Source organism: Crocuta crocuta, unplaced genomic scaffold (assembly GCF_008692635.1).
Source record: "Crocuta crocuta isolate KB4526 unplaced genomic scaffold, BGI_CrCroc_1.0 scaffold4, whole genome shotgun sequence".
NCBI lineage: Eukaryota > Metazoa > Chordata > Mammalia > Carnivora > Hyaenidae > Crocuta > Crocuta crocuta.
Window position 1 is genome coordinate 3,634,034 of NW_027529996.1, and position 12,429 is coordinate 3,646,462.

The 12,429-nt window shown below is 37.9% G+C and overlaps 1 protein-coding gene across 3 annotated transcripts in view; it reads right to left on the reverse strand.

Moving 5' to 3' along the window:
- The window catches only part of EGFLAM (EGF like, fibronectin type III and laminin G domains), a 182,901-nt gene that overhangs the window by 116,818 nt on the left and 53,654 nt on the right, over positions 1–12,429 (reverse strand). For all 3 annotated transcript variants that reach the window (XM_077763471.1, XM_077763472.1, XM_077763470.1), the window contains exons 2-3: positions 1,413–1,522; positions 269–352 (exon numbers count right to left, since the gene is read on the reverse strand). In XM_077763471.1, the coding sequence (XP_077619597.1) occupies positions 269–352; positions 1,413–1,522 (194 nt within the window). The remainder of the gene's footprint in view (positions 1–268; positions 353–1,412; positions 1,523–12,429) is intronic.

The window sequence follows — 12,429 nt, forward strand, 5'->3', positions numbered from 1 at the left end:
ACATGACAAATGGGGTGGGTTGAGTCCAGGATGGAAGCACTTACACCAGAACTTTCTTCACACTGCTGCCTTTCTGGAGATACAGATGCGTGTGGAGAGAGAATGTGCATGAAAGACATTTGTAAATTCCAGAGGTCTATATAAATGTCTCTTATTACATATACAGCACACACACACACATACACATGATTAGAAATCCTTCTGAATATTGCTGAAATGCCAACCACAGCTTTGTCATTGTGGGGGCTGCCATGATGGAGATACTCACAATGGCAGGGATGTCCTGGCTGAGGGGCACACTATGGGACTGCTCCTGCAGGGATTTGTCCACACCGACCTCAGAGTAAAAGATCTGGAAAAGAGGCAGATGTCCAGGGTGAGAGCAGGGCCATCACTTCTCATCATATCATGGTTCTGGAGTTCTAACTCCACTCACAACAGCAGTGGGTTCTGGGGGGGCGCTGCCTCTCCTCACAGACACCTGTTCTGAGGCCACAAACATCAGCTTGAGCTGCCTGGGCTTGCAAACTCATAAGCCAGAGGGGAGACATGTATTAGTGAAATGGGATAGAGAGGGATGAACCCAGCTCCTACTATTTGTCCCCAAACCATACCTTTCTCAGGTAATCTTCCATCTTCCCACTTATGATACAACATGACTTCAGAAACACATATCTATGCTTTAAGAAGATAATAGGATGAGGACTTATTTTCTTGGTGAAAGGGAGGCAGTATGGGGTTCTAGGTTCTCATGTTACTGGCAGGGCTTTTGTTTTATCTAAAGGGGGGAGCCCAGCTCCAGGGTCTTAGAGTCCTGTAGGAATGTGGCCAGCTCTCTGGATGTCCTCATAGATTTCAGAACTCTAAATATTTATCTGAAATCTCCTAATTCCTAAAAGTTGACTCATTTTTAAAAACCCTGTTCAAACAAAACATTTTAGTGAACTGAAATCAGTTCAGTCTGTAACCTCTGACAGGTAGAAAGAAATGCATTCTCTGTTCCCTCCCCCACTTTGCCTATCTATCCCTTTACTTTAATTTAGATTTTACAGTATTTTGTATTTATAGACAACATTCCACAGTGACTCCCTATTACTTCCCATGTTTCTGCTATTTAGCCTCTGAACTTGACTGTGGGCAATTGGATAGCAGGAACCACATCATCTACTTAGTTTATATTTTCCCATCCCTGAACAGAGGACTCCAAAGATGATAACTGACTTTCAGGCACTTACAAAAACCCTTAAAAGGGAAACATTTCCTCTGGTTTCATGTAAGGAGACTGGAGGAGTTATTAATTAATATGGGACGGTTGATATAAGGAGACCATATAGAGAAGGAGCAAGGGTGGGAACAGGACATAGTTATCCCAACCACACCCACTACAGAAATCCCTGCACCCAGGTACTCACAGTATACCCGATGATGGGGCTCCCAGGATGCCTTGGCATTTTCCACTGGATGCTGAAATCTGTGCAGTTCAATGGGTACAGCATGATATCGAGAGGAGGCCCGACCTTGCCTGCCCCAAAGCAAAAGAGATTGTGTTAGAGGCTACATGCATCCCACCCTGAGTGTACTTATGGATGGAGAACATACTTCAAGACGACGCCATAGGACAGAAATGCAGACATCTCTCTGATATGCCACACCTGTATCAGCTGACGTCACCAGAATTCTGCTAGCCCCTCCCAAACTCGCAATGGTAGGGAAATCAGCCCAGCTATTTCTCTAAGTCCCTTCTGTAACTTCTTTTTTTTTAAATTTATTTTTTTATTTATTTTTGAGACAGACAGAATGTGAGCTGGGGGGGGCAAGGGGGGGAGGTGCAGAGAGAGAGGGAGACATAGACTCTGAAGCAGGCTCTAGACTCTGAGCTGTCAGCCCAGAGCCCGACTCGGGGCTCAAAGTGAACTATGAGATCACGACCTGAGCCTGAGTCTGACACTTAACTGACTGATCCACCAAGGCGCCCCTCTTCTGTAACTTCTAATACCCCAGGGACCAGCAAAGGGAGAGTCAGCGTAGCACAGACCAAACACTCCCAACTCGATTCTAAGACATTGGAATGTATTAAAGGAAGATGATGATTTTTTTTTCACTTAGTAGCATATATATGTTTAATATGTATGTTATATAGCTATCTGTTTACATACAGTCTTATTACAGAATGTTTCAAAAATATGGTTAAGTGTAAAACAAGGTTAGGAAACTTCAAATGTTTTACTGTATCCTTACCTTAAATGATTTTATGGTTACAAATAATGCATTTTATGTTTATAAATATAATGTATGCAGATTACCAAAATTTAGAAAATACAAACAAAAATCCATTTAGAAATGAGTCCTGTTGAGGCACTGGGTGGCTCAGTCAGTTAAGCCTCTGACTCTTGGTTTCAGCTCAGGTCATGATTGCACAGTTTGTAAGTTGGAGCCCCTCATTGGGTTCTGCACTGACAGTGCGGAGCCTGCTTGGGATTCTGTCTCTCTCTTCTCTCTCTGCCCCTCCCCTGCTTGCATGCTCTCTCTCTTTCTCAAAATAAAGAAACAAACTTGAAAAAATCTCTAAAAAAAGAAATTAGTCCTGTCAACATTTGAATACAGTACCTCCTTTTGGTTATATGCAACTTTTTGTATATATATACACACATATATGTACATAAAATTTATGTACATATAATCTTTATTTTTCTTTGTTGTGTTCATCATATATAAGAAATATATACAGTCATAATTTTCAATGTTATTTTTACTTTGTATATACAGTATATATAAATAAACTGAAAGTATATATTTATCCATCAAAATTATTTTTAATGGCTGTTAGCTCTTCCATATATAGTAGTTCCCCCTTATCGGTGCAGGATACTTTCCAAGACCCCCCACTGATGCCCCAAACCACAGATAGTACCAAACCCTATACTATATTTTTCCTAAAATATATACTTATTATAGTTTAATAATTAGGCACAGTAAGAGGTTAACAATAACTAATAATAAAATAGAACAATTACAATAGTATTCTGTAATAAAAGTTATGTGACTGGTCTGTCTCAAAAGATCTTGTGTTGTACTCATTCTTCTTGTGCTGAGGTGAGATGATGAGATACAGTGAGGTGAATGATGTAGGGACTGTGTGTGACATAGTGTTAGGCTGCTATTAACTTTCTGATGACATCTCAGAAGGAGGACCATCTGCTTCCAGGCTGCAGTTGGTGGGTAACTGAAACCATCAACACTGAACTGCCAGCTAGGTGGGGGACTACTGCAATGCACATGCTACAATTTATAGTATTTCTCATTCCACTATTGTTAGACATTTAATTTATCTCCAGTATTTCACTACTTTAAATAATGTTCAACGAGGGCAGGAAATAGGTATGTCCAGTTCAGAGCACAGAGGTCAATAAATGGAAGAGCTTGAGTGCATGGATGTTCTTCAGGTTGATTTCCCACTTGCTAATATGTCCTGATGATCCTTCTTTTTAACAACTGTGTATAATTCTCCAGCATAACAGTTAGGATGCATTGTCTGTGATTAACAAAGATCTAATGTGTCTATTTATTAGACTGCTGCTGGGGCCTCCCACCAATGTTTTTAATAACATAGTGGCTCAAGTAACAGAGGCTCAGTGCCATCACTTGGTAAGAACTACAAGTCCAAGAGGCAGCTGTCACCCTTCCCTCCCCATAGACACCCACCACTACCATCAATGCTGTCACTCAGGGATTTGGTCTTCAACTACTCTCAAGCTCTGTCTTGGTTCAACATCTAAAGTCCCATCCGACTGGCCAAACCTATGTAATGTGACTCCCTCTTGGCTCAACCAAGGGGTCAGAAAGGAAAGATCAGTTTTTTCTGGTTTCCCAACTGTGAAATGACAAGATGAAGAGAGTCTTAGGAATGGTTCTTCTGTTGATCCCATCCATAGTACAGAAGACTCCTTAGAGGAGAACCAGATCCTAGGAAAAGAGCAGTGGAAGGTGGGAAGGTCAAATACTCTGCTACTCAGAGCATGCATGTACAGTAACTGTGACTCTGTTGATTGACCTTTAGGTTGTTTACAAAATTTCACTGTTAAAAATAATGCTGAGAAGAACATTTATGTATGTGCCTTTTTGCTCATATGTCCAAATATTTCTAGATGAGTACCCATTAAAAATTATGGGTATATCTATTCTAAAACAGTGAAATGCACATTCTTTTCAAGTACATATCCACAATAGATTACACATTAGGTCACAAAAGAAGTCTCAACAAATTCAAAAAGATTGTAGTAATATCATGCATCTTTTCCAACTACAACTCTATGATAATAGAAATCAATCAAAAGAAAGAAAAGAAATCCATCATAAGAAAAAATCTGAAAGGCCACAAATACATGGAGGTTAAATAATATGCTCCTAAACAATGAATGGGTCAACCAAAAAATCAAAGAGGAAATAAAAAATACATGGTGACAAATGAAAATGAAAACACAATAGTCTAAAATCTTTCAGGTGCAGCAAAGGCACTTCTAAGAGGGAAGTTTATAGCAATACAGGCTAACCTCAAAAAACAAGAAAAATCTCAAATAAACAACTTAACCTTACACCTAAAGGAACTAGAAAAAGAAGAACAGACAAAACTCAAAACCAGTAGAAGGAAGGAAATAGTAAAGATGAGAACATAAATAAATGAAGTAAAAACTAAACACACACACACACACACACACACACACACAAAATACTCCATAGTACGGATCAGTGAAACCAGGAGCTGGTTTTTTGTAAAGATCAACAAAACTGATAAAGCGTTAGTCAGACTCATAAAAAAGAAAAGAAAAGGGGCGGGGGGAGAGAGAGAAGACTCAAATAAATAAAATCACAAATTAAAGAAGAGAAACTGACACCACAGAAATGCAAAGGATTATAAGAGAATATTATAAAAAATTATATGCCAACAAATAGACAACCAAGAAGAAATGGATAAATTTCTAGAAATGTATAACCTCCTAAAATGGAATCAAGAAGAAATACAAAATTTGAACAGATGCATTACCAGCAATGACATTGAATCAGTAATCAAAAAATTCCCAAAAAACAAAAGTCCAGGAACAGACAGCTTTCACAGGTGAATTTTGCCAAATATTTAAAGAAGAGTTAATAATGTATTTTTCTCAACTATTCCAAAAAATAGAAGAGGAAAGAAAGATTCCAAATTCATTCTATGAAGTCAGCATTACGTTGATACCAAAACCAGATAAAGATGCTACCAAAGAGAGAGAGAGAGAGCACACTATAGGCATAAAAATCTTCCACAGAATATCAGTGTTTCAAATCCAATAATGTATTTTTAAAAAATCATTCACTACAACCAAGAGGCGTTTATTTTTGAGATGCAAGTGTAGTTCAATAGTCACAAATCAATCAGCATAATACATCACATCTAAAAGAGAAAGGATAAAAACCATACAATCATTCAACAGTTGCAGAAAAACCATTTGACAAAGTACATCCATTCATGACAAAACCCTCAACAAAGTAGGATTAGAAGGAATATACCACAACATAATAAAGGCCATATATGAAAAACTCATTGCAAACATCATACACAATGGTGAGAAACTGAATGCTTTCCCCCTAAGATCAGGAACAAGACAAGGATGTTCACTATTACTACTTCTATTCAATATAGTACTGGAAGTCCTAACCACAGCAATCAGACAAGAAAAATAAAAGACATTCAACTTGGTAAGAAAGAAGTAAAACTTCCAGTATTTACAGATGACATAATACTATACAGAGGAAACACTAAAGACGCCACCAAAAAGCTACTAGAATTAATAGCTGAGTTCAGTAAGAATACAGGATACAAAATCAATATACAGAAATCTATGACATGTCTATACACTAATAATGAAGTGGCAGAAAGAGAAATTAAGAAAACAATCTCATTTACAATTTCATCAGAAATAATAAAATATATAGGAATAAACTTAACCAAGGAGATGAAAGACTTGTACTTCGAAAAGTACAAAACATCGATGAAAGAAATTGCAGATGACATAAATGGAAAGACATTAATGCTCATGGATTGGAAGAACAAACATTGTTAAAATGTCCATATTACTCAAAGCAATTTACAAATTTAATACAATCTCTATCAAAATACCAAAAGTATATTTCACAGAACAAGAACAAATAATCCTAAAATGTGTATGCAGTCCCAAAGACTCTGAATAGTCAAAGTAATCTTGAAAAAGAAGAACTAACTGGAGGTATCACAATCCCAGATTTCAAGATATACTATTAAACTGTAGTTATCAAAACAGTACAATATTGGCATAAAACTAAACAAACAGATCAACAGAATACAATAGAGATCCCAGAAATGAACCTATGATGATATGGTCAATTAGTCTTTAACAAAGGAGGTAAGACATGCAATGCAAAAAAGACAATCTCTTCAACAAATGGCATTGGGAAACCGGACAGCCGCACACAAAAGAATGAAAGTGGACCACTTTCTTACGCCACGCACAAAAATAAAATCAAAAAGGATTAAGGGCCTAAATGTGAGAACTGAAACCATAAAAATCCTAGAAAAGCAGACAGTAATTTCTCTGACATTGGCTGTAGCAACATTTTTCTAGGTATGTCTCCTGAGGCAAGGGAAACGACAACAAAAACTATTGGGACTAGATCAGAATAAAAAGCTTCTGCACAACAAAGGAAATATCAATGAAACTAAAAGGAAACCTATGCAATGGGAGAAGATATTGCAAATGACATATCTGATAAAGGGTTAGTATCCAAACTATATAAAGAATGAAATAATCCAAATTAAAAATGTGCAGAAGACATGAACGGACATTTTTCCAAAGAAGACATACATGTGGCCAACAGACACATGAAAAAATGCTCAACCTCACTTATCATCAGGGAAATGTAAGTCAAAACCAGAATGAAATATCACCTTATACCTGTCAGAAGGGCTAAAATCAAAAACTCAAGAAACAACTGGTTAAGAAATTAACTAGTTTAGAAGCAAGGATGTAGAGAGAAAGGAATCCTTGTGCACTGTTGGTGGGAATGCAAACTATGGCAGCCACTGTGGAAAACAGTATGGATATTCCTCAAAATATTAAAAATACAATTACCATATGGTTCAGTAATTCCACTACTGGGTATTGACCCAAAGAATACAAAAACATTAATTCAAAAAGATATACATACCCTTATGTTTATTGCAGCATTGTTTACAGTAGCCAAATTATTGAAGCAACGTAAGTATCCACTGATAGATGAACCGATAAAGAAAATGTGATACAGACACTTGATGAGCACTGAGTAATGTATAGAATTATTGAATCACTATACTGTACACCTGAAACTAATATACACCATGTGGTAAATATACTGGAATTGACATGTTTAAAATTATGGGTATATCCATTTTAAGTTTTAATAGCTACTGACTTATTGCTCTCCACAAAAGATTAAATACATTTGATTTTTTCATTTGGGAAAATTCTTAAAGCAGAATTCTTATATCTAGGACAGAATTTCTCAGTATCCACACTACTGACCATTTGGCTAGAGGTTTTTTTGTGGGAGCTCTCCTGTACACTGTAGGATATTGAGTAGCATCTCTGTTCTCAACTCACTAGATGCCCCAAACATAGCTGGAAAAACCAAAAATAATCTCCAGACGCTGCTAATGTCTCCTGGAAGCAAAATTACTTCCAGTTGAGAACTACTGATCCTAGAGAATAGATATTTTATTTAGTTAGTTAGTTAGTTAGTTAGTTAGTTAGTTAGTTTTGAGAGAGAGACAGAGACAGAGAGAGACAGAGAAAGACACAAAACAAGCAGGGGAGGGGCAGAAAAAGAGAGAGGGAGACACAGAATTCAAAGCAGGCTCCAATCTCTGAGCTGTCAGCACAGAGCCCTATGTGGGGCTCAAACTCATGAACTGTGAGATCATGACCTGAGCCGAAGTCCAACGCCTAACCAACAGTGCCACTCAGGTGCCCCGAGAATGGATATTTTAAAGGCTTTTTATAAGCATAACCCAAGTGACATCTAGAAAATTAACTAGTTTAGAAGCTTTTGGAGGTGTATTAGAATGCTCAGTAGAAGTAACATAGCTTCACCAGATCTAAGAATTACTTAAAAGTCTTTGTTAATTTGATAAGGAAAAAAAAGAATATTGTAATATCTTCTTTGGCTATTTTTCTTCATCTATTCATGTGTTTTGTACATTTTCCAATTAGGTTGTTAATTTTTTTCTCATTGATATAAAAGAACTCTTACTAGGTTAAAAATCCTAATCATTCACCTGTATTTCCTCTAAGTATTTTTATTTTGGGGTTTAGTTGTATAATTACCCAGTACTGGGCAGCTTTACTGCTGAGTTAAGAGGTTTATGCAAACAAAATCTAAAAGGAGACTGGCAAGTGGGGGTGGGGGAGGAATAGAGTAGAAATGATTTATCAGACCCTCACCAAACCACAGAGTAACCAGTAAGCACACCTTCATCCTAAGTCCTAGGAATAGAATTTTCTCCATTTACTTTGGGGAAAATGACAACTGATCAAGACAGGCTGGGCTGCTTGAGTCAGCAAATGGGAAACCAGTGCTCATGTCCCTTGTGTATCTGCCATCATTCACAGAAACAGAAAACACTTTGAGTATTTTAAGCACAACCATGGTTACAAAATTGGTGAGAAGGTCAGTGGAATGGAATTTAGGACCCTCCGTTCTCCCTATTTTATAGACAGATAAATATATAGATGAGAAAGACAGAGACTAGCTATAGCGGTAATCCATAGTCAGGTAGCCTCTGCCTTCACATTCAGTCCTGCCATTAGACTGCAAGCTGCCTTCATCTACCCGCAGAAGTGGTGATGAGCTTTGGAAAGATGAGTTCTCACATTTTGATGGCCTCACTTAGCAGGAGAAACAGCAGGAGGAAAGTGGCCTTCATTCCAGTCCTGTCTTCCATTTGTCCCAAGAATGCATCCCACTGGTAGAACCTAACTTACATCCAGAATACTGTCTACAAGGCAGTCTGGAAAATGTCATTTTAATTTTTCCAGGCTGTGCATTACAGTAATGGCACCTAGAAGGAGGATTAACTAGATGTTGAACAAGCTGAGCTATAGGATCTATGACATATTTGTACCATACAAACCATAAATTCGGATATGCTATCCCCTTTACTTTCATATTCTGTAGGAAAATATTCCTGCCAAGGCCTGCTGGGACACAGTTAGGTATGACTTCTATTTTACTGGAATATTTACTCATTTATTAAATCTTTCACATATGTAGCAAGTATGTATCAAGCTCCTACATGTATCAAGCACTGGGTTAGTCAGTGAGGCTCCATTAAAGAAGAAAGGGACAGAGGACCACGAACAAGTTAGCAGGACATTACAACTGGGTGTGATAAGAATAAGGGGAAATATGGGGCCCCTTTGTGGCACATGGCAAGGATACACCTGACTCTACTTGACAGTCTAGTAAGGCTGAGGCAAGGTGGGGGTGGGAAAGGGTTCCAAGCACAAAGAGCAGTATGTACTCTTCCCCAAAAAGCAAGAGGAAGAACCACATAATGGAACCACTAGGATGTTGTAGCTGAGTGAACACAGGGTTGGAGGAAAGGAGAGAGTCAGAAACGCTGCAAGGATTCTGCCTTGGGCAACACAGCAGAGGAGGGTGTAACCCATTCGCTCCTCTGGGTACACAAAAATGGCCTTTACTGCTGATGAAGGAGATGTGGTCATCTGCAGCTGGTGGGCAACAGGTGGCCAAGTCAGACACTGGGACCAAACACCAAAAATATTCCAGATGAATCAAATGGTGAAAGACTGGAAATCAAATTATAGAAGAGAATTGTATTTTAAAATCAGATTTTTGTTTTGAGGAGAAACCTTTCTAACCTTAAAAAAGGTAAAGAGAATAAATCAAAAGAAAATGACGAATTCTGCACCATAAAACTTGCACTATGCTCTTCAAAAACTGCAAAAGAAAATCAAAACAACAGACTGGGGGATAAATGATTGCAGCAAAATGACAGGCCAAGGGCTATCTTTATTTTAAAACTCCTACATATTGATTAAAAAAAACATATTCAGACTCTAATAAATAAAATATGAGGAGACAACTCACAAAAGAGAACATATAGCTGGTAAACACGCATGGTGAGATATTCCAATTTGCTAGTTATCCAGTAAATATAATTTTTAAAAATTGAGATGTCATTTTTACCTATCAAATTAGTCAAATGTTTAAGTGATAGTAACTAATGTTGACAAGAGTACATGAATGTGCTACTCTCAAAAAATTACTTGTGACAGTGTAAATGCACAGGCATTTTGGAAGACAATTTGACAATGTACAGTAATATCTGGAGCCATAAATATGCTCCTTTCCTTGGAACCTCAGAAGTGTGGTTACAGTCTGTCGTGAGGAAAGAATCTTAAAAGAAGAGAAGACTGCTCACATGAAGGTGTTCTGCCTGTGATCACTTGTGATACAGAAAAAATATAAACAATCTAGATATTTAGAATCAGGGTAGTAGGTCAGTAGTGGTGCATTTTGTGGGTGGACTGTAATGCAGACATTAAAAATGAGATTTGACTAAACAGATAGTGGTATCTTGAATTGGCTCTGGATCAGCCAAGGATGTTAGTGGAAAAACCAGTTATACCCAAATAGTCTGTAGTTCAGTTGATAATATGGTACTGAGACTAGTTGGTACTATNTTAGCACAGAGCCTGATGAGGGGCTTGAATTCACAAACCATGAGATCATGACCTGAACTGAAGTTGGACACTTAACCAACTGAGTCACCCAGGCATCCCTATCATTTGTTAATTTTTTAGGTTTGACAAATGTGGCATGGTTATGGAAGACATTGGCATGAGGAGAAACTGGGTGAAAGGTGAGCAAGAATTCTTTGATCTTGGCAACTATCTATAAATCTAAATTTATTTCAGAATTAAAAGTTTATTTTATTTTTATTTTATTATCTATTTTTATGTTTACTTATTTTGAGAGAGACAGAGATGGAGCAAGTGGGTTAGCAGCAGAAAGAGAGGGAGAGAGAGAGAACCCCAAGCAGGCTCTGTGTGCTGCCAGCACGGAGCCCAATGTGGGGCTCAAACTCACAAAACTGTGAGATGATGACCTGAGCCGAAATCAAGAGTCAGATGCTCAACTGACTGAGCCACCCAGGTGCTGCTCTGAAAGTTTATTTTAAAAGTGAAGCTTGTATCACTCTGCAGCAGAAATTATGATATAGTGTTAAATAAAAAGTATACCCAATTGCCGTTGATACTATTACTAGACTTCTAGGAGATATTCATTTGAAAATAATTTGAAGGCAAGAGTAAAAGGCAATTGTTATGTGAGGGTGGCTGAGATTAAAGATGATTTTTTTCCTTCTGTTTTCTTCTATTTGGTAAGCTTTATAGAATCTTAGTATTTTATTTTTTATAATTTTTAAGAATTTCTCTGAAAAATATTTTTATAGTCAAAGACCAAACACTGAATGGATGCGGGTATGACCAGGCTCATTTGTAGCTAAAGGAAATCCATCGAGTACTGCTTCATGAAGCTTGTATTAGTCGGCTTAAGGCAGGCTTTGTTGTCTCAGGGATGCAATCTGTCTCTCTCCATTTAATGGTAAGGCTAAAAATAGTTTGCAATTAATGAAGCTGATCTATTAGCTCTTAACAACCAAAGGTAATGCATCTGCATAAAATATTATTCCTGTATCATAAGTCAATCATCAGGGTAAAATGAAGGTACCCAGGAAGGAGGCTATTGCGGTCATGAACAATGGCACACAGCACTGTCAATAGGTAGCAAGAGAAGTGCTGTTGGGGTGACCTGGTTTTGTAAAGAATACAGAACAGGCACTCTCATGCCCCTCCCTACTTTGGTGGCTGGCTCTGTCTAGAACAGGATTTTGCAAGTTTTTGCTCTCTATGCCCCGGATTATCTAGAGCGGCTCTGATTCTAAATTATGTCTCACAACAGTGGAAGTTAGAGGGGCATGGCCACAGGCACATGGACCGGAGGATGGCGAGGGCCATGTCTCACAGTGTCTGAGAGAGGAAGGACAGGTCCCTTACCTGGGTCCTGGGCTTCACGCCTTCATGAAGATTCTAAACTAGAGCTAGTGGGGAAGCCAAGTTCTCTGAGCATGCTGCCTTTACATCCACCCATTTCCGTGCCCCAGCATACTGATTAGAAGATTGTGCTTTTCCTTTCTCAAAATAACTAACATTTTATCTAATGGGAGAAATATTTGCAAACTATATGTTTGATAAGGGTTTAATATCCCAAATATGTAAGGAACTCATGTAATTCAATAGCAAAAAAATAACAATAATAATAATATAATTTTATTAAAATGGGCAAAGCATCTAAAAT